The sequence below is a fragment of the Chinchilla lanigera genome, unplaced genomic scaffold (assembly GCF_000276665.1).
Source record: "Chinchilla lanigera isolate Chin_1 unplaced genomic scaffold, ChiLan1.0 scaffold00036, whole genome shotgun sequence".
NCBI classification, from domain to species: Eukaryota; Metazoa; Chordata; class Mammalia; order Rodentia; family Chinchillidae; genus Chinchilla; species Chinchilla lanigera.
Window position 1 is genome coordinate 12,127,138 of NW_004955437.1, and position 22,965 is coordinate 12,150,102.

Here is a 22,965-nt window from a genome sequence, read left to right on the forward strand (position 1 = left end):
TCAGCCTTTCACTTCGATGCTGATGGAGTCGTGCAGCCTTGCATCCCGTCACCCTTGCTGAAATTGCACCAACCTTGGATGCAACAGCCTCAGGTGATCTGCTGAGACTTGAAGGACAAACAAGTGACTCACAGTGATGGGTTTGCTCCAGACAGGAGAAACCTGTAATTTCTCCTGGGCAAGCTTGACAGAGGCATAGTGGTGAATCACACCTCCCACAGTCTCCACACTGGGGCGGCTTCAGACAGGCTACTCACGGCAACCGGCTGGTTTACGTGTGCCTTCTGAGGATGGAGAAGTGGGGTCCCACCCTTGGGGCAACTGAGGGGCATCAACGTGAACACACGTGATGGTGGGTCAGGATGTGGGGGTCTCAATACCCACCTTCACATAGGGTGATTCTCCACCTCTGGGCTGCTGGACCTGCTTCCCGACGCCGTAAGTACATGCCTCATCAGCACTCTTTCCTGCTGAAGACAGGTTGCTTCTACTCTCTTCTAGGGTGGGGAACATATGTGGCTTAAAGTGGAATGTTCTGGAAAGGTTGATTCTGCAGGATCTGACCCTAATGCTATTTGGAAATCAGCAGTTCAAAGTGGGAGAGTTTCATCTGTCAGGTTGTAATTGCTGGATGCTAGGAGTGAAATGAAAATGCCTGGTCAGGCGGGGAGATTCACTGTCCCTTATTGTCCCTTCCTGACAAATTCCAATGCCTTTCTTTCAATCTGAATGTAATATTGGATGCTTTTCCAAAATATTCTTTAGTAGTTTCTTCTTTTAGTGAGGCTGAGAAACTATCATTATAGCACTTGAAAAAATTAATCCTGGTACTATCAAAACATTTTGCAAAGACATCTCCCTGCTTTGGAGTGGCTGACAGAATGCTATGCAAAGGCCTGGGCACCTCAGACTCTGAGGGTGATTTTTAGACCACAATATGTTCCATCATAGCTGTTTTCTCCAGTGTCAGGGCTCAGCAATTTCCTCATGGATCAGAGTGATTGCCACGTCTACCACTGTGTTGAGTTCTATTTAAGTGTTCAGGCAATTCTTGAGATGTCTGGATGTCTTCCAAATCTGAACTTTTGTCATTCTATCAAAATTTGATTTCTGACTCAAATTCAGAAGAGACATTGAGTTACCAAATTATTGGGTAGAAGTCAGAAAAAATAGCCAAGGTAGTTGTTTGTGATTCCAGTGCATCTTACATCTCCTTTCCCCAAGGCTCTGTGTGGTGTACATTATCCACACAGAGTGCCTACAGAGACTATTGTGGAGGCTGAGGGATGCTGAGGCTTAAGGAAATCCACAGCTCCCTTTGCCACCTGGTGCTGTGACCAGAGTTCTGGTTACAGTCCCAAAGTAGACGTGTTGCCAATCAGTTGAGGGTTCTTTTGCTCCACTCAGACGGAAATCACGATTTGGCAAACAGAGCTCTGCTTGTGGCCCTCATAGTACCAGACAATGCCATATAACGTTGGATATCAATGTTTGCCACAGCCAGCTGCTGGTCATTGCACTGCTGCCCACTGCCATCTGATGCCAGCTCATGCCAGACTTTGTAGGTTGATGCTTTTGGGGGCTGATGTCTGCTGCTGATCTTCATAGGTTTCTGATCTCTGGAGCTCTTCAGAGCTAACAGCCCCTAGTGTTTATTGCTCTTTCTTTTGAGAAGGCCACTTGGCCATACTACTCAGGATCAAAGATTACAGGATCTTCTATGTCCTGAGTAGATTTCTACAACCCTCAAGGCCCACGCTATATGAGAAATAAATCATGAGCAGATTTACAGGACCACTAAACAAGTCTTTATTTTAACAGGGCCTGCATAGGTGGTTGGCATATTGGATGGAACTTTCTTAGACTAACACAAGAAATGTGAGGGGAGTGCTGCTAATATAGCAGCTGCAGGCCTGTGATTGGTTGAAATTTAGGCCTGCTGATTGGTCCAAGTGAAGTCCTGTGATTGGTCCAAGCAAGGGTTGGGAAGATCAGGGATAAATGGAGCTGTCATGGCACAGATTGACTGAGGGCACAGGGTGACTTGAGCTGTTTGACTGACAGCTGTCCCCTCGCTGGGAAAAATAGCAGGGCTGAAACCAGGGACTCTTTTGGAAGTCTTTCTGTGTTCATCAGGACTAACTGGGGTTGAGGGAGTTTGGGGATGTCAACCTCCCGTGGGCCCAGATCCCTTCCTCCCAGTTCTTAGCCATCCCAGGCTCCCCAACTCCTCTTTAAAGAGGCAGCAGCAGCCTGTTAGTGGCAGAGCAGGGCAGAGGCATGGCGCTGACAGAGAGGTGCACCCACATTGCAGAGGAGTGGTAGATAGTGGCTGCTACACAGCCGGGGTGCGAGTGGGGGTTAGTGAGGCCCTTTGTCCTCATTCATAGGGTGTAGGGAAAGGGAGATAGGTGAAGGTGAGTGACGTGACAGCAACCATGCAAGCCATGTCCCATTGTCAGCCTAGGGATACAGGAGAGCCAGGGCTTCGGTTACCAAATTAGGTTGAGAGAGATGGAACATGTGTAGACACAAATGTTATCATCCCACAAGCTCCTTGCTCCTGGCTCACCTTCCTGGACTTGTTTCCATCCAATGATGGGATTGGCTGAGGGGAGCGAGGCAAGTGGCCTGGCTGGTGGTGACAAGCTGTGAGATGGCCTCCCTGTCACCTGTGGAAGCTCTCATTCTTGTTACACCATCCCATCTACTCTCATCCGAGTGTGTGCAGCCGGCTGCTGACTGAACTTTACCTATTTTCTATAGAAGCCCCAGCATGCCTGGGGCCAGTTGGAGCTCCTCCATCTGTTGAGTCATTGCTACAACCCCACCTGGCTCACCTGCTGGATGACTGGAGCTCTGGGTCGAACTCACTCAGAATTGCAGCTGTAGGTACAAGACAGAGGAGGCCAAAGGGTGGATGGTGTCTGGGAATGGCAGGTCAGCAGGGTGTGTGGAGGGACGGTGTCTTGTGACTTCTGATTTGAGAGACATCGACAGTCACAGCTGGCCCATGCCTGCGGCAGACATGGCCCCTCAACATGGCAGCCTCCCTTCCCTCCCTCCTTCCCTTTATTCTTTTTTCCCCTTCCATTCCCTTTCCTTCTTCCTTTACCTTCTCCTTCCTTCCTTCCTTCCTTCCTTCCTTCCTTCCTTCCTTCCTTCCTTCCTTCCTTCTTTCCCTTCCCCTCCCTTTTTCTTTCCCTTTCCCTTTCCTTCCCTTCATTTCTCCTTCCTTCCTTCCTTCTTCCTTCCTTCCTTCCTTCCTTCCTTCCTTCCTTCCTTCCTTCCTTTCTTCCATTCCTCCTTCCATCCATCCATTCACTCATTTGTTCCTTCCTTCATTCCTTCCTTCCTTTCGCATGGCTTTATTTCTCATTTAACCTAGGTGGGATCTCACATTCTATTTTCATACAAGGCCTACATAGTACAACAAGGAGGAGCTTCACAGTGGGCTGGGTATTAGGGAGCTTTTCAGTTTAAATCACCAGATTCCAAAATTTATCTAGCATTGCTAATCTCTTGGTCTTCTGTACCAAGGTTCTCCAGCCACAGATTCAATCAACCATGTTATGAAACATTCAGGGAAAAAAATAGTCTGTACTAAACACAAGGACTTTTGCCAACATTGGCTAAACAATAGAGCACAGCTATTTACAAAGCATTTTCCTGGATTAGCTGTTATAAGCATTCCAGGAGTGGCTTAGAGTCTGGGGAGGATGTGCATGGATTATACGCAAACACCAGGCCTGTTTTATATAAGGGACTTGAACATGAGCAGATTTTAGTGTCTACAGGGCATCTTGGAGCCATCACTTCGTGGATGCGAAGGGATAACTGCATACTCACCTGGCAGAAAAAGTCAGAAAAGGGTTTTATTAAAAGATGATTTTGAGCCAAACATTGTGTCTTAGTTACTTTCTTCTGGTTGCTGAGACAAAATATCTGATGTCCAAAATTAAAGAAGGAAAAGTTTATTTAGCTTACTGTTTGTGAAAGTTTCAGTCCTTAATTAGTTGACTCCAAAGGAGGGTGGCGTGGCTGAGGGGCAAGACTTCAAGGCTGCAGGAGACAGCAAAAGTAACAAAAGCAAAAGAAGGGAAACAACCTTCTTTTCCTCCCTTATATTGTAAGCAGGCCATCCCTGTCCCTGGGCAGGTGCAGCAGTCACACCATCTCCATGCCCTCCTCTTGCACAGGCTCAGGATGTTTACAAAGTAAGGACCCGGCCCCATGTTGAGTCACTTAGTTAACTTCTAAACTTCTCAAGTTGACACAAAGAATAACATCCTATCTTCAACGAAGTTGCTCAGATTACCATATGTAAGAATGGAAGATTGATCAAACCATTAAAGAGAATAAAAAAATAATAATTTTAGAAAACATTAGAGACAATACAGGGCTTCACTAGACAAGATGGTAGGAATTCACCAGTGGTTGTTATATTGCATATTGTTGTCTCCATATCAGTTGCTCAGATTACCAGATATAAGCATGCAAATTTGGTCAAAATATAAAAAAAATTGAAACATTAATGGTTCCTTTCAGTAAACCACCAGACATCAGCAGTGTGGTTATCCCAGCTATCCTTCTGTATACATATGTAATATAACAACCACTGTTAATTCCTAACATTTGGCTTGAAACCCAGTATCATTTTTAATGTTCTTGCTTTTTGTTTGTATTTTGCTACTGTTCTTTTTAAAAAAAAAATAATAAAAAAAGAACAACATCCTAGAGCAGGAAAGGCATATCCTTTACACACTACAATGCAGAACTGCTGAGTTACTTAGTTAAGTTACTTTTAGACTCCTCAAGTTGACACAGTGTATCAATCCTTACACATTGCAAACACCATGCAAGGGTCTTCATGCATTACCCACTTTCTTCCCCTGTTGATGTTCACATCCCATGAGTGTTCGCAGAGCTCCGCTATGAGTGTTTCTGGGGGCACATGCAGGAGAAAGAAGGAGGTGCTTTCTTCCTGGCTGAGGCAGCTAATGTTTTGTCTGCTCCCCTAGGTGCGGCTCTGGGCTAAGAGCACTGGCGTTGGTGCTGTGGCCCCTTTGTCCTTAGGGCCCAAGCACGGGGTGGGAGAGGCTGATGGCTGTGCCCAGGTTCCTTGATCATATGTAGCTGCATTTTCCTTCAAGCTTTGGAAGCCAGCGCAGTTACCTTCTCACTCTTGCAATCATCGCCTTAGAGGAGGGAGGCTGGCTTCCCTCAGCAGCCCGGAATTGCAGTTTATGTCACATGAAAAGCACAAGTGAACCGCGGTGGGCAAGGTGTTCGGGGAGAAGTGGCTGTGGAAGAGGGAAGGAGGCAGAAGGACAGGTTTTGATTGCTTTATGGGTCTTGAGAAGCTACCATCCTGCTAGCTTAGTTACTTCCTGTCGCTGAAGTGGGTCACTGGCATGGAAACCGGAAGGAGTTTGTTTACAAATGGCAACTAACTCTCTGTATACCTCCTTGCCACCGATGACCCCAGGCAGAGATCTTCTGCATTTGGTTTTCCCTTCTGATTTGTTTTCCATTTCAGAATCTGTCCTCTTCTCCTGTGTTCTCCCCAAGCATTGGTGTGACTTAGGAGCCCCTGTGGACGCCTGCATAGGGACCACTGAGGTGCAGGTGACCAGTGAGGACACATATAGTCTGAGTCTGGGTAGGCTGAAGCATTTCCCACCACAATAATCCATTTTTATGGAGCAGCAGCTTTAAATTCCCCAAAATATTTTTGATGATCGAGTAACTTAGCTAAAACCTGAGTGATACTGTCTCTTGACGACAGGAATGATCAGAAGTTTGGGGTTCCATGCACCTGTTTATTGGGGCAGGAGGATGCTGGGGTGGTGGTTGGTCATGAAATACTTCTGTCTTCCATGGGCCAGCGCTTCACAGATCCCCAGGTTAGGGCACAAAGCTGTGGTCTCATATAGTAGAAACCAAAGCTACGTTGTTTATCTACTCTAAGTAAAGCAGGCAGAGTTTCCAGATTAAGGAAAATTTAGTTAGTGCATACATTGCTCTCATTGTTAAGTTTTTCTACCATCACATTGTCTTCAACTTTTGCTGCTGGCTACAAGTTCTTGACAAACAAGTAGTTGGTAATTATACAGGTCAAGCTCAGATGTAAATACGCATTGGACACATACTTGCTCAACTCCGTGCCCTAGTTTCCTTCAGGATGAAATGAAGATAGCAGTACCATCCCCCTTCACAGGATCAAATAAAAGAATGCTTAGAATAGTGATAGGCAAATAGAAAAATTTGATAGATGTTGCTATTAAAGAAACTTGAGATTTGGATGATAAGGAATGATGCTTTGATGAACATATAACTTTCTTGTTATCCCCACCATTCCTGTCTTCTTCTACCTTAGACTGCTCAGCAGTGGAGAGATTTTCTTTTTTACATCTTAACTGGGTTGGAAACAGTTGGTGTCTTTCCCTTAGGTAGGTTGCTTAGGTGTAGACAGACTGAACGCCCTTTGATTCATTGTGGAGCGGCTGATGAGCTGCTATATACCTGGTCAGTTTTGTGAAGTTACCAACTTCAGCTGGTTCTGCTTCTTCGCTATTGCAGGTTAAAAGCCTAAGGTGTGAAAATGAAGTCCCTGGCCACCATGATTTGCTGTTATATGTTTTTTCTGGCCACAGAATGTTCCCACTATAGACCCAAGATTCACATCAAAGTAAGTTTAATCCATCCCTAGGTAAGAAGTGCCTCTCCTCACCTTGATGTCTAGATGTCTGATAAGTAACACACTCTTTCAAGTAAAATTTCAAATGACTACAATTATATTCTTGCTGATAGTAACTTTCTAAAGAAAGGAAAAACAACGGACATTGACAGGTGGCAGGGATTGGGCCTGGGACTGTTAATAAAATAATCACTTTTAAGTGCACAGGAAATGTAGATGGATAGCTTGTGAGAGGAGATTAGCCTGGTGGTAGAGCAATTCAGATTCCCATCTTAATTGCGCTTGTCACTTGTTTTAATTCCTGAGACTTATTGACCTTATTTATATTATACTGTTTATTTTAAAGATAATATTTATAACCCTTTACAGGTGTAAAAGTTCTGTGACTCTATTATTGCAACTAATGACTATTCCTGGTTTCTGTTCATTTCTTCTTCTGAGGACATGTAGTACCCAGAGGACCTAGCTAGCTATGTTCTACCTGTACAGTTAATGTAGCGAGAGAGCAGCTTGGAGGTGCAATTGCCATGTTTGTGTGCTCTGTGGATGCCTAACTTTCCTAAAGACTTACCTGCTGCACTAACATGATCTTCAGAGCACGGGCAGCCTCTGTCATCAGAAGACAGTGTGGGCTCCATACTCTGCTTGATGTCTCATTTAGTGAGTTCCTGCAGGACTGCCAGTGGGTCAGCCGCATCTTCCTTCCTACACATTTTTTCTTCCTGTTTTACCATAGAGTCCCATGGTAAAGAGGGTCTTTGGGAATTTATGTTTTGCAGGGTGGAAATAAACCTCAAAGCCCTGCAGGGAAACCCAGGACTGGACAGATAGAAGGTATGTGGATGTCAAATGTATTCATCTTTTTGGGGACAGGGCAGGGATAGCAAGGACACTGGTATTGCAAGCATGTCCCCAGCCCACGGCTTTCCAACTGAAGAATAGTTTGTTGTAAGTACTTTGTTTGTTGTAAGTTGCCAGTATGGACAGATTTTCTTCACACGAAACCGTCATCAAAGGGTATTTATTTGAAGAAAAGGAACCATCACCAATGGCATATACAATGAAACAAGCTGACCAATATTCATGTGTGCTTTAAAATAGTAGAGGAAGGTCCCCTTTCAAACCCAAAGGGAAATAAATATGTTCAGACTAATCAGCTAACAGGAGACAGAGCAGGAAAGAGGTGAAGATCCACTTATCCTTCAAAGCTTTTTGAGGGTGTTTAAATGTAAACAGTGCTTTGGTGCTGCGAGGGCTATGAAGCAATGCATGGTGGATACCGTGGTGTGAGACCCCTCCCTCTTCAGAAGTGAGAGGTAAACAGCAAAGGTAATCATTAGTAATAATAGGATGAAATCGCTGGCTCTCATCCAAACTGCAGGGATAGCTGGGTTGTGCCCAGCGCTGGCCGGGCATAATTTTGGTGGCAAGTATATCTCTATCTAGATGTGAAATTGGGAAGAGGAAAAACAGAAAACTAACATTTGTTGGGCCTTTGTGACAACCCTGCTTTAAACGTTGCTCAAGATACTGTCTCGTTAAATATTTGGAATGACATTTTGGCATCATTCCAACCAAATGCATGAAGAAAAGAAGGAAGAATGACAATGATTCACTAAGTTGTAAAAAGCAGGATACTAGGTAGATGTCAGGAAACATGCAAACCCACTCGTTTGCTCTGCTTTTCACAAGAAACTGAGCAGTGCACAGAGCCATCCCAGCCCTACCTTGGCTACACACTTGGCCCTTAGCCCATGATCACCTCATTAGCTTTCTCTGTGCTGGGACTCCTCCTTCCCACTGCACTGCCACGGTCCTAAGGCAGTTCTTCGGGAGACTCCCCTTGCGATAATCCAGTCTTCACCCACAGGCCAAACAAATCTGGCCCAGGATCCGTCCAAAGATGTACAGCTGTATTAGAACACAGTCCTATCTGCCATTTACGCATCATCTTTGGCTGCTTCCGTATTTATATGTTTGCCAGAGACTCCTGTGACCCACAAGGGTGAAAGCATTTTCTCTCTGGCTGGAGTTGTCCTATTTAGCAGATAAAAATATAGGATGCTGGGTTAAATCTCGATTTCAGATAAACAATGAGTAGAGCACCACTACATGGATCCACTGAAAATTAGTCTGTGTTCATCTGAACATTTGCAATCCATGGTCATTTTGTCCAGATGCTGTATTTACAGATTTACCTCTTCCAAGACATTTTCAGGTAACCTCCAATTCAACACTCCCAGCGTTCTCTTGGTCATTTGCAAACATGGTCAGTGATTTTCACACACATGTTCCTGGTAAAGACTGGACCAGGCCATGCCTTGCTTGTTCCAGTTCTCCTGCTACAGCACCACAATTTTGCATTTTTGCTTCTATTTTGGTTTTTGAGACAGTTTTACTGCATAGTCCAGGTTGGATTTGAATTTGCTAAGTTGTCCAGCCTGGCCTCCAACTCATGCTCCTCCTGCCTCAGCCTCCTGGATGTTGAGATTGTGGATATGTACCAACAGACCTGCTCCCATTTTTTGTTTTTTTTTTTTCTGGGTGATTTCTCTGCTGAAAATGCCCCCTTCTAAAGCAAAGAAGGCTGTGATGTGCTTTAGGGTAAAAATATGTGTGTTAGATGTGAAGCAACCCTATAGACTAAATCAGTTGCCTTCCAACAACAACATGAATAAAACCAAGTTCTACACTGATGAGCTGGTGAAAATGTGCACAGAAACGAGCAAGAGTCTAACTTTGTATTGCCCAGGAGCACGGGCTCTGAAATCACTAATTCAGTGTTCATCACGACTTATAGAACGTAATTCCTGTGAATGAGAATCCAGGGTATCTGAAAATGAAATTAACATTGAAATGGGTTTCCTTCCTTTTTTCTGGCAGCTCCATTTGTATCGTTCTGTGGAGGGAAGTTTACTGCTATGATAATTACCTTTTCTTACAAACCGGGTTCTGTCTGCAGGGCCTCCCAGTTAGGGCAGGACAAAGGTCCTTCACCTTGCTCTCCCTGCCTCCGTGGAGAAGGAGGAGGGTGTCCCGCTCCTTCAGGACCCACTGTGCTCCCTGCCTCGGTGGAGAGGGAGGAGGGTGTCCTGCTCCCCCAAAGGAGCCAGTGTGCTTGTACATGCTGCTTGCATGCCTGATGGAGGCCTGGCAGCTTGGACTCCTTGCAGCGGTCCCAGTTCAGTGTCATCTCTGCTGAGAAGGGATCCGATTTCCCAGAAGGAATTAGATTCATTGTCAGAGTGTTGAGATGCTAATCCGGCCTCTCACTGGCTGTTATTCCTTTTCAGAGAAATGCCAAGGGCTGTGCGTCACTTCCTCCAACTGCAGCCAGCCCTGTGCTAAGCCCTTCCGTGGAGAAATCAGATATGTATGTCACCAAAAAATGTGGCAAAAGTCAACGGAAACATGTACAAGCCTTTCTGTGGAGACACTTTTCAAGGTGGTGCATTTACATATTATTGGATAAGAGCTAATCGCCCATGAGGTGGTGAACACATTTTTATTGTCATCTAATCTGCAAGACAATAGTTTCAGACCTGGATTTAGGAAAATCCACTGAGTGGGTTAGCTTTGTGTCTTGTCCTTCCTTACTTACCCCTACTGTCCAAGACTCTTCCTTCCTCCAATTCTCACTATTTCTCCCACTCAGAATTTTTTTCTCATAAAAAGATTTGAAACATATTTACACTACAGCACACATGACTGCTTAGAGGTTAAGTTTTAGCTTTAAAAGTGGATTTGTATGCCTCTTGTGCTAATCAGTTTTTCAATTGAATATGTCTAGAATTAAATTAAACTGGATATCTTTTTCCTAATGCTTTCCATCCCTTGACCTAAAAGAAAGGTAAGGTGTGTGGTTTAGAAGGAATAGAAATTCAGTGAATACCACACATCTTACCTAAAATTAAAACCTTTTAGTTTGTATCCATCTTTCCAGTTAGCAACTGTTTCTTTCTATTTTCCTCCCAATAATATGGAAACACATGGATGTCTGCACTTCCTGCAATTTTGACAGGGGCTTTGTGAAGGGGTTGCAGATGGTAACTTTCAGTTAGATAGGGAATCACTAGGACATCCTCGTGACCATGTGGTGTGCAAACACAAGTCAGAGCAGATAAATTACTGTTTGTCTTATTCAAAGTCATATTCTGAGGAATCCAGGGGAAAGTATCAGGAAATGAGTAACTTGTACCTAGTGAGTTTAAACATGACCATTGCAATTCCTTAACCTTTGGCGTCTGAATCACCAAAACCCAAGAAATTCCAGGGGGCTCCCCTTTCCACACATCTCTGGAAAATAGACCAGTTATCACAATACTGTGCAGAAGCCACTTTCCCAAGAGCAGGTAGAAATAGGAAAGTTCAGGGTGTGATCTCAGGGGGATTTGAGTGGACTCTCTGCCCTCCAGAACCTCTATTTACCATCTCTGCTTCTCCACCTTGAGCCTCCCTTAGGACCCCTTAGGACCATGTGCTTCTCCATGGGTGTCCCTAGTGGGTTGCTGGTGACTTTAGTCTGACACATGTTAGGTACTCAGTCATTTTTGAATGAAACTTTTCTTTTCAAACAGGACTCAGATGCTGCTTCACGCCTTTCCTTAGCATCGGCTTCAATCCCTCTGCACATTCTTGACCTCCAAGCTCCAGAGCCCATAGAGAGTGTCACTCAAGGGATCCTCAAGAACTGTCCCCTCGACTTTGCCTGCATAATTAATCCTGTGAAGTCATCCGAAGCCACATCTGGAAATATTGCATTTGTAGTGGAGTTATTAAGAAATATATCAACAGAGTTGTCTGATAAAGTGACTCGAGAGAAAATGAAGGTACTCTGGATGAATTTCATAAAGTCTGACAATTTTTTTTTAATCTTGTGCTTTTTTAGTTTCAAATGTATTTTTCAGGGTAAAAGTAACAACAACCATAATAACAGCGGCAGGCACTGCTCTTCGATTTGTGCTACCGATTCACTCTACTGTGTGGAAGTTCTCAACATGTTGGAATATTTTGAATGCACGTTGCTGACCATAAGCAAGACTGAGTCCATCCTAGTGTTTCCAAAACTGTTTTCTGTAGAACGTAACCAACTGTTCAGAAAGATGTGAATGGGGGTTACTTTTTTCAAAGGGAGATCTGCAGCACAGCAGTTGTAGGAATCACTAGGTAAAGAAGGTCAAGCAGTTTTCCTTATTTACAACTCAACTTTTAAAAGCCTGCAATGTATCAATGAATGTTGGTAATTATAACAGGGAGGGAGATATGGTACAGATGCTGTGTGCAGGGTTTCTCAGACTTAGATTGCCATAGAATCCACCACCCCATGTGCATATCTCATGGGAAATGTGGGTTCCAGGCCCTATAAGTGGAAACGCTTCCTTTGGTACAGTGAAAAAGCAGGCATTCTTGTACTTTCTTTCCCCATGTGCAGCCTTACTAATGTGAAATTCCAATGCACCAGGAATCTGAGGTAAGATCAGATAATTAGATCTTCAGAAATTTCTGATTTTAGAAATTGATTTTGTGCAATCCTGGGCTTTTGTTCCTTGCAGAGCTACAGTACAGTGGCCAACCACATCCTCCATCCAGCAGCCCTTTCGAATTGGACTTTTGTTCCTGACAAGAAAGCCAGCTCAGATTTATTGCACTCGGTGAATTCCTTTGCCAGGCAACTCCATGTCCATGATGAATCTGAGGCCATTGTGGATGAACTCTTCATTCAGACCAAAGGCTTTCACATCTATCAAAATACCTCAGGGAAACGTCTCAATTTCTCCATAAGCATGAATAATAGCACAGAAGGTATCTTAGGAACCATAGAAATTCCCCAGCAGGAGCTTCAGAAACTGCCAAATGCATCCCAAGCCATTGGCATAGCATTCCCCACTCTGGGAGCCATTCTGAAAGAGACCCATTCACCAGATGGAAGTCTGTCCAGAACCCCCAATGGTCTGGTTCTGTCAGTCATGTTGCCAGAAAGGCTGAGAGAAATCCTACTCACCTTTGAGAAAATCAATAAATCCAGGAATGCCAAAGCACAGTGCGTTGGCTGGCACTCCCAGAAAAGTGTGTGGGATAAGACAGTATGCAAAACCACGTTAGATGCCAGGAGCGTGGTGCAATGCCGCTGTAACTGCACCAGCACGATGAAGTCTTTTTCCATCCTGATGTCCCCGCGGTTGGTGGGGGACAAAGTCCTGGACTATGTTACTTGCATAGGGCTGAGCATCTCCATCCTCAGCTTGATTCTCTGCCTGATCATTGAAGCCATGGTTTGGCCACGTGTGGCTGTGACAGAGATGTCACATATGCGGCACGTGTGTCTCGTGAACATAGCAGTATCTCTCTTGGCTGCTAACTTGTGGTTCATCATTGGCTCCAACTTTGATATCAAGGCCAAGAGCTACAACTGGTGTGTTGCTGTAACATTCTTCAGCCACTTTTTCTACCTCTCTCTGTTCTTCTGGATGCTGTTTAAGGCACTGCTCATCCTCTATGGAATACTGGTGGTTTTCCGGAGAATGATGAAGTCCTGCATGATAGCCATTGGCTTTGCTGTTGGCTACGGGTGCCCGTTGGTCATAGCTGCCACCACAGTATCTATCACGGAGCCAGAGAAAAGCTATGTGAGACAGGACATGTGCTGGCTGAACTGGGATGGGAGCAAAGCCCTGTTTGCGTTTGCCATCCCAGCCTTGGTCATTGTGGCTGTGAATCTTGCTGTGGTCTTCGTTGTTGCTTTCAGCACACAGAGGCCTTCTATTGGAAGTTCCAACTCTCAGGATATGGCCATTATTATGCGGATCAGCAAAAACGTTGTCATCCTTACCCCACTCCTGGGACTGACTTGGGGGTTTGGAATAGCCACTCTCATCGAGGGCACGTCTGTGATTTTCCATATCATCTTTGCTCTGCTCAATGCTTTCCAGGTAAGGCCCGTGTATAATTCCATAGACAACAAAAACTGTTACCACTTAAAGTCATACAACACAAAATGTTCCTTCCATTTTCTCTTGTAACTTAAGCTGTGGCCTTTCTCACTCTATTGACTGTCAAGATGGATTTGGCCAATCAGGTCTGTCCAATGGGACTCTCCTTCCTGCTCTCCTCTCCAATCTGCCTATGTCCTTCCAAACAGTCAGTGTCAGAAGGTGACCTTCTCTTTTAGAGGACTCCTCACTGGTCAGCAGTGAATGAAGCTACTCTGGTGTCATGCTTCAAAGAAAAGCACAATTTTGCATTTTTTCCAATGGTTTGGACCCTAGGTGAAATAGCCATTGTCTATGGGATGGAAAGAGGGCTGTTGCCAGTCAGTTGGGCTATTAACCAGTTCGAATTTGCATACCTGGTCCCTGCTATTCCCTGTGAAATAACTGTAATTTGTTACTAATAGAAATAGATCTTGTCACCTGTTCCCTGATCTGATGAAGGATAGTTTCTCCGGGCCCCAAGCTTCTTATTTGTAAATTAAAGATATGAATCTAAAATGATCTCTGCTGTGTTTTCCCTCTCTCACATACTAGGCTTGGTGAGATTATCCATCTAAAAGTTGTTTTATTCCCTCTTGCTACTGAACTTGTACTTTTTGAAAAGCTATCATTAGCTAAATTGCTTTCTATAGCTATGAGTAATAGGACATTTGGCAGGTCCACAATCTTAGCTATGCTTTTAATCAGGGACTGGCAAACTGAGCTGCCTCCTGTTTTTGTAAATAAGGTTTCATTGGACACAGACGTGCTCATTTCCTTGCATCTTCCCTCTGTCTACTGCTGAGCTACAATGACACATTGGAGTCACTGTGGCAGACTATACAACCGCAAAGACAGTAAAATATTTACTGTCTGCTTCTTTTCAGAAAACAATATTTTAACCACTGCTTTAAATTATATACATGCGACTGCTTGATAAAGCGGCAGACTATCTCTATTAACATGTCACTATTACTCTTCTTAAAGGCAAGATCCAGAAGATAAAGCAGACTTGAAAGAAGTTCCAACTCAGATTCCTCACATTTTACTCATAGTTCTTTGATAACTATCGAGCGCATTGGTTTTTTGCTTCCTTTTTGCGCTGCCTTTTGCGAAACCTTTGACAACATCAGTTTTTTCTGTTTCTGTAAAATCAAAAGCTCTTGGGTTCACATAATGATTCCCACTCTTGAAGTTATCCTAGTGACTAATGAATTCATCTTCTTTCTTGCTTTGCAACTTAGTTAAATGCCAAGAAATTATTTTCTGTATTTCTTTTTCAGGTCATACGTATTTCTCTCTCTCTCTTTTTTTTTTTTTTTTCTGGAAGAAACAAATATATTCAATACTTTTAGTTATGGGTAACCTTTTTCTCAGCAAACTTTCCTTGTGACTCACATTTAACATTTCTAGTGACCTACTATTACTTCACCATGGAACTACCCTTGGATGGTGAGGAGACCCTCCTGCCTTCCCAGGTCTTTAAAGCTTTCTTTGTCTCTTGTAGAAGCTTCTCCCTTTAGCCCAGAGCCCATGTCACACATATACTGAATATTAGCTCCAGTTTCATTTCTTACAGTAACTTCTAGGATTGTGATTTTGAATTGTAAGCCTCCATGTTATATATATACCTGTCACCATATGTAAGAACAGCTACTTCAATATTTGAGAAGAACCTAAAAAGATATAATAAGGTTGGCAACTTTATTCTACATCAATAAACATCAGCACTCCTCATGCACACTCCCATGAGAATAGTGCTCACCCAAGGGGGGTGATTCAAAGGAAATTCCCATCTTTCTCCATGCAGACAGGAGCCTGATGTCCAATTACTTCCCTAGAAGTTGTCTGCAAGACTGGTTTTCAGGTAAGGGCCAGGATACTTGCAAAGTTGTCTCACATGATTCTGTTGCATTTTACTCCAGGGTTTCTTCATCTTGCTGTTTGGAACCATCATGGACCACAAGGTAAGTTGAATTTGGTTCATTCATTGCTGTGACTTCCATGTAGCTGAAGCACGCAGGGGGATGAGGCAGTTTGGATAGGAGACCATGGTCCAGGGCAGTTGGGCTTGTGAGATAGCTCAGCGCATCTGGTGTGAGGAGGAAAGGAGGGAATTCCACTCTTCTATGTCTGGCTCTTCATCAAGTCTGCCTGGGGCTGTGTGAGCTGTATTAGGGGAAAGAACAGAACCACGACCACAGTTCCTATCTTAGTACTAACACTTGCTGTCATTGTACCCGAACTTTTGCTCAGCTCTCATTATTTGCCAGGTGTATGCTATACCCTCTGATGTTGTATTTGTCAGGGTCACTGGTCTTAAGGTCTCAGGACATGAGCCTGAGCCTGGGGAACCCTGGAGACATCTGTGAGGTCACATTCTCTGTCACTGCTTTTCAGATAAGACATGCCTTGAGGATGCGGGTGTCTTCACTGAGAGGGAGCTCAGGGCAGCAGAGGTAAGCACTTTTCTCAGGCACAGCCATGGGGATCCAGGGTCCTCCTTAACCATGTGGAGAGCAATACTGTCACTTAGTACTTGGGATTTATCAGCAAGGAGAATCAAAAGGGAACACGTCATTCGTTTTTTCTGAATTTTATAAATTTAGAATATCCTGCTGAAATTGAAAGTCCTAAGAATATGTTCTGTGAGAATTTTGCATGTTGAGTTTATTTGAACTTGACATTTGGACCTACTGAGATGGGACCACATGAATTTAGGACCATAGATTTATAAAAGGTGAGAGCTGGGAAATGAATGTTGTGTTAGAAATGAAATCCAGTCCAACCCACTGATTTTATAGGAAAGGAAGTTAAGGCCCACAACATCTATAGGATGTGCCCAAGGTCACCCAGGTAATCAGGGACAGAATCAGACTGAGAATCAACTGTCTTTGAAACCTCTCTCCATCCTCCTTGTGCAAAACTCTTTGTCGCAGAGCATATTTTCTTGCTTTGGAAAATCCATGTATTTATAAATCTTGAAGGAGACTTTTGACCGGGGTACTTGTCCTTTAAGGCACCAACCAAAATTGCCTACATTTCTGTATTAATTAGAAGTTATTTTTCAACCATTAGATTCTCACAAGAACTTCTTCCTCAGAAACAAACAGCCTGGATACATTGTGAACCACCATTCTCGGTTAGCGAGGACTCAGTGTGACTTTTAGTACAACAGCTCATCAATTTTAACCTGGGTGTTTTCTTTACATTTTAACATCACTTAAATTGAAATATATCTTACAATCAATGAACTGTTATCATGGCCTAACTGGCCAGTTTTGCTTCTTTTTATTGTTTAAAAAATTTTTTTAGCAAAATATAAACATAATTATGTGGCCTATAAGGTTACTTTTAGGGAACTATGATAATTTAGTTTTTTTGGTAGCTACCGACAGTTTGGGTGCTTCTCTTCATATCTTTATCTCCCCATGTTTACCTCTAGGTAGGCTACACATAAATACCAATACACATTCTTTCTCTCAATACCATTACTCACTGTGTCCTCTGCCATTCTTTCCCATTTAGAATGCGCCATTAAATTTAACCAGTGGATCCAAGTTAATGAATCGGTGAGGACAAGATGTGAGTATTCAAAACTCAAGGAGAAACTTCACTTGGAAGTTGTCCTCAGCCACTCAGGGCCCCTGTGAGTGCGCCGGGGAGGGGAGGGGAGGGGAGGGAGGGGACAGGGAACTCACCTTTAGGAAGCAGAAATCAGTGCCTAGCACAGGAATGAGTCTGTGTGCATTTTCCGGAAAACCTATTCCCTGAGCTTGCTTGGGTACACTTAAGCACACCAGCACTTTCTGCCCTCAGGGGGAGGATCGTGTGGGACATACCCCAAGGTCTGCCCCACTCACATGCATTAATTCCACCTTGTCAGCCAGTGGGATGCTTTAGTAACCCTATTATGGAGAAGGAAGATTTGATTGAAAGGCAAAGCAATAGGCCTGTCTCTCCCTAAGGAAGTGGGGCTCAGAATCACTCCTGAGGGGGTGTGGGTAACCACTTATACCCCAACCCTGAGACTAGGGGAAGCAGCTGTTAGGCAGCCATGGGGAGGGGAGACTGAGCCACAAAAATGGCAGCCAGAAGCCTGGGAGGTGGCAGAGAATGTGGGCAGGGAGGCCCAACCCTGGGCACGGTTTGCCTGGAGACCTATTGTGGCTTTTCCACATGGGATATGTGAGCGTCACACATTTTTTTTTAAACACCATGCGTCTTTTACATTCCTCCCCTTTCTGAGTCAGGCTCAGTATTGGGTAAGGGGGAGAGGTGTCAAACAATCTGATGGCACCCAAAACACTGTGACTTGGACCTCCTGTACTCCAGATCTTGTAAACCTGACCCTGTGCTGGGCTGGGACACTGAGTGAGAGGGATAGAGAGGGAGGAGAAGACGGCTCTGTTATTGACACTGACTGATGTGTGGGGAGGTGGGAAATGAGGTGAGGAAAATGCTGTCATGGTACCTTTAAGCATGCATGCTTGCATCCGGGTTTCTACAGCAGGACTTTATAAAGGACAATTCCCATACTCTCTGAGTGTTTCCCATCCTGTAAGGTTCCCTCATGGAGGGATGTTACTATGACAGTTTGTAGTTTGTCACCAAGTGACCTACCCCTTCAGTAGACATATTAAACCACATCCGGCTTTTCTACCAAGGTCTCATTTGACAGCAGTCAGCTTTAGGGTTATCACTCTGTGCCAGGTGGCCTGCACCCCCCCCCCCCGGGGATACCTGGTCCGGTGGCTCTAGAGAGATGCATGGGGGAGGCCTTCTCTCCAGCTGGTTGGGAATGTGTGGTCAGCCATGGTAAAAACTGGAGAAAACCAGCAGATACCAAGATCAAGGACTGCACTACCCCTGAAGTTGGGGAGGTTGATGGACAATAGGCTGGAGGAGTCCCAGGATAAGAGAGGGAGGAAGGGGCTGCAGTCCCAGCAGAGTTCTCTCCACACAGTTCTCCTTCAAATTCTATTCTGGGAGCACCAGGTGGGTGGTGGACAGAGGGTTCTATGTGACATCAGGGGCTCCATAGGCCCATTTCCCTACTGAATTTCCTTAGCAGTTGGGGATGATGGTTTTACATCTGGACATCTCTGGTATCGGAGGGCTCTGTACTAACAGTAACTATCATGGAAGACCAGACAGGGGACCCTACAGCCATCAGAATACAGGGACAGGACAACCCATCCTGAAAAGGGGTCCTCATTCCCAGGGAGGCTACATAAGAAAGTCACGCTTCAGAGAGACTCAGGCTGCTTCGCTCAGGGTGGACAGGGACACCAGGAAGACTCCTGCCCCCTCAGAACACCTTCACCCACTTGTCCATGTCTGGAATTCATGTAAGATGATGCAGGATTCACTCCACAATGACAATGAGATGGCTGAGCAGCCACCCCAGGGGAACAATGCAGTGCACGCTGTGAGGCTATGAATTCAGAGCAGAGTTGTTCTGAAGATCACATCCCGCTGGGGGAGAGGAGAAGGGGCTGTGGGCACCAGGTGGGGGTCCAGGGCAGCATGGGGAAGCAGAGGGGACAGAAGAGCAGAGCTGGAGGAAGGATCCATACCACGGCTCATAGCCTCTTCCCTCAACTAGGTGTAGGGTGAAGACTATACAGTCTCCTAGGGGCTTCAGGATTAAAGGAATGGAGGCATGCCACCGCTAGAGCTTGGCTGGAACTAAGTCGTTGAATATCAGCTCTTACTACCAACAGTGTTCCAACCCCTCTGCCCAGGTGTCTGTCCTCTGGGATCTGCATCCTGAGGGACAGGTCATCTCCAGGAGAAGTAGTAGGTGAGAGGAAGGCTGGAGTGAGGTGACTGCCCTGCTTCCACGGAGGACATCTTCCCCCTCCTGCTGGGAGTGACACCTCACAACGCACACAGCGAGGATGATGTGTGAGGACCAGACATAACAAGACTGCTCTGCTGACCTGTGGACCTGCCCTGGACCTGCAGATGCCTGGCTTCTGTCACCTCATCAAGATCAGGAATAGACCTACAGAACCTGCTGTGGCTTCCAAGGCAGTTAGGTCTCTTTTACTCCCAAGGCTGCTGTGGCTCTGTGGCTCCATCCTGTCTACCTCTGTGTGTGTCCTGGCGCTTGGGGACAGGTTATGTCCAGTTTCAGGGGTAGGGTTGGGGTAGGAGCGCAGGGTGGGCTGGCAGGAGAAACACTGAATCTATTTGGGGGCAGTTTATTCGTGGTAGATTTCCTAAAGATGGGGAACAGAAGGTAAGAGAACTAACTGATGTATTTATTATTTTGTTCTATTTTAGAGCTCGAGTTAAATAATTTACCTTTTAGGATCTTAGTTTCCTTGTTTGTGAAACAGGCAAAATATTCCTGTAGGTATAACTATTTGTGTGTACCTGTATGTGTGTGTGTGTGTGTGTGTGTGTGTTTAAACCACTCTATAGGTATAATTCTGTTTTAGAAATAAAAATGAATATATTTACCTTTCACAACCTGTGTGTGAGTTCATTTAAGATGGGCTTCCATGCTAGTGCCTCACATTCTTGGCACTAATCCTGTCACCAATTCCCTCCGATCACTGCCAGACCCCTGGGGGCCTCACGGGGCTCTTCTGCCATGGGCCCCAAAGTGGGGCCTGAGATTTTCGGTAAAGGACACCACCCTACAGGGTCTTTCAGAGGTTCTCAGTGAAATCCCTGCCGCCGGTTTGCTCTTAAATAGAGAGACATTCCTGAGGGCCGAAGCTGCCCCTATGGGTGGAGGTAGGACAATTGTTCAGGGCAAAAGCGGTATAAGCCATGGAGTCCCCACTCTCCACAAAGCAAGCAAAGAACTCCCTGAGCCCCCTGTGTAGGGCTGCAGTCACACCTTTAGTACTGGATTAGAAACAAGACAACCATTGGTTCCCAAGCAAATAGTAATTATTCAAAGGGTGAGAAATGTCACTCAGCTGCCTAGTGATCTCTTCTAATGTTATTCCAATAAAGTGTTCACAGAAGACACAGGAGTTTAACTTCCAGACCCATGAAACTTTCTAAGCATTAATTTATCGATCTACATTTCCTTCCTGACTCTTGATACTGGGAAAATGACTTTTATTTCTCCCAACCCAGAAATCTCAGAGCATTATGTAAATCTAAGCCTAACAATTGCCTTGAGTTTGGCAGAGTTTATACTTTGCTACAGGGATACTGTTTAGTCTCCTTTCTCTTTTCCCTGAGCAAGCCATTTTTTCAGCACAGGTTAGCAGAAGCACGTGCTAGGGCGCTCAGCTCTGCAACCACCCTGCACAGCGTTTCCAAACATCACCTTGCTGTGCAAAATCAGGAGTGCAAACCACAGAGCTTGTGAGGAAAAAGACTCAGGGGTAAGACCTGCCAAGATTTGTTGATTACTAATAAAAAAAAGAAATATGGAAATACTGTGCTGAATGTGATAAGAACTTAACGTCCGCTCTTGTTTCTGTGGAAAAGGTTGCAACTTGTTAGAAAACCACCAGAAGGCTGCAGCCAGCAGTGGGTGGGTGTGGCTTACAAGGGGTGAACTGAGGGAGCTGGCAGGTGTTTGAAGTTTGCATGCATGCTGTGCTCTGTGTGTTGAGGTTTTGGTCCAAGTACGTGGTTTGTGTTTTCCTCCAAGGCTGGCCCTGAATATGTCTTTTTGGCCATTCACCTAATGTTTCTTGTAGCTCATGCACGTAAGCAAACATGAAGTATGTGTTATGTTCAAATTATTCGCTAATATATCCGCTTAGATAGAACAACTTCTGCTTCTCCAAGGGACCCTTACTGCAGGACTGACCGTATGTCTTGGAGATGCCGTAAGGGGCAGCAATTCTTAGGAACACACTGTGTTTGAATCCTAACCCTAACCCTAATCCTAATCCTAAATCACTTGAAACGCTTGCAAAAACAGAGCCTGGACTGCATCCCCAGAGATTCTATTTCAATTTGTCCTTGATGGAAAAACACAAACAAAACTTCCTAGGTGCCAGAACAAAGAGACAAAAAAAAATCTTGCTTGGTGATTTTAATTCAAGCAAATAGTTGTTGATTTCTTGCTATGTGCTTCTAATTTGAAGAGAAAAAATAATTTTGTATGTCTTTTGCTTGTGACCAAATATCTGTCTGTGGAAGAGAGGACACACCCTGGAACAATGTCAGCCTGTCCTACTTCTATCCCCAGACGTGGGGCCATGAATGATCTGAGACATTGATGTGGTCAGGAGCACAGAGGGACAGTGGGACCAGAGAGGATGGACCATGGCTTAGGAGAATGTGGGCAGAGATTTGGGGGCTTAGGTTTGGCAGGCAGGAGAGGTTAGCACTTCAGGAAGTGAAGTGAGAGCAGAGAAGGAGCCATAGCAACCAGGAAAGGGACAGCCTAATCCAAGCTGGGAGCTGCACTCCCTGCAGGTAAAATTTGTCAGATTAGAAAACCTAAGATGCCTGCTGGACTTGGGTTTGCTCCAGTGCATCAGAGCCAAGATGGTAAATAGTACCACACTGCTTTGTGTTTGGGAGAAAACTGATGCATCACATCCAGCCAGGCAGAGAAAGGTGGAGGAGCCGCAAGGTGATGCAGAGGGGACATTTGTTGTGAGGGCACTGCCCAGGGCCTTGGATAACTTTCTTGCTCTGACCCCAGCAACTGGGAGGCTCAGCTTGAAAATACACTTTCCTCCCAGGCATTTCTACTTCCTAGCAATTGTCATCTTTGTGCACAAGTTAGTACCTTGATGGGCATGGCCCTGTCTAGCCTTTTAGTAAGAAGTCCATTTCCAGCTGTGCACTGTAGCCAGGTGAATTTGGTTGTCTCTTCCCTCCTCCTCGTGTTCCCTTAAGAGGCATAGCTGGAAGCTTGAATTACAATCAGAAGGGGCAGATTTGCACAGTGTTTCTTTGCCAAGCCAGCTTTTCAGGAGATAGCAGTCAGCCCCAGGGAGTGCGGAACTGGTTTAGGAGGAGCTACAGAAGCTTTGGGAGGCAGTCGGTGTGCCACACCATGGAAAGAGGCAAGCAGAGGGTGAAACTTACATTCTCTCCTTTCCCACACCTCCCGGGAGGAGCTGGCTAAGCCTCAGGAGTTCTCTGTGTAGGGTGTGAAGAGTTGGAAAAGGATTTTAGCTGATAAAAACAAACAAACAAACAAACAAACAAAAAAACCAAAGGATGTGGGAAGTCCCCACACAGGAAATGAGCAGGTGTGTGCAGAAGACAATTGCCCTGCTCTATGATACAAGGTATTGGCATGAATGCACAATGCAGTGTGAAGGTGGGGAGTAACAGTAGGGAATATGTACATCTTTG

General features: G+C 45.0%; 1 protein-coding gene across 2 annotated transcripts; it reads left to right on the forward strand.

The window, feature by feature from the left end:
* The first annotated feature begins 227 nt into the window (after window positions 1–227).
* Adgrf4 (adhesion G protein-coupled receptor F4) lies at window positions 228–20,090 on the forward strand. Of its 2 annotated transcripts, none has more exons than XM_013516712.1 (10): window positions 228–438; window positions 6,583–6,691; window positions 7,480–7,534; window positions 9,994–10,145; window positions 11,278–11,529; window positions 12,253–13,629; window positions 15,594–15,635; window positions 16,069–16,127; window positions 17,197–17,253; window positions 19,277–20,090. In XM_013516712.1, exons 2-9 carry the CDS (start codon window positions 6,605–6,607, stop codon window positions 17,207–17,209), a joined length of 2,037 nt encoding a protein of 678 aa, XP_013372166.1. In that variant the 5' UTR covers window positions 228–438; window positions 6,583–6,604; the 3' UTR covers window positions 17,210–17,253; window positions 19,277–20,090. The 2 variants fall into 2 exon arrangements, with proteins under 2 accessions (XP_013372166.1, XP_005389935.2); XM_005389878.2 differs by having other exon boundaries at window positions 19,416–20,090.
* Window positions 20,091–22,965: the final 2,875 nt, after the last annotated feature.

Bases quoted from the DNA above. Each gene is read 5' to 3' on its own strand.
- Adgrf4 (XM_013516712.1), top strand. From the start codon at position 6,605: ATGAAGTCCCTGGCCACCATGATTTGCTGTTATATGTTTTTTCTGGCC. The intron at 6,692-7,479 runs GTAAGTTTAATC...TATGTTTTGCAG, and splicing joins GACCCAAGATTCACATCAAA to GGTGGAAATAAACCTCAAAG. The intron at 15,636-16,068 runs GTAAGTTGAATT...ACTGCTTTTCAG, and splicing joins GAACCATCATGGACCACAAG to ATAAGACATGCCTTGAGGAT.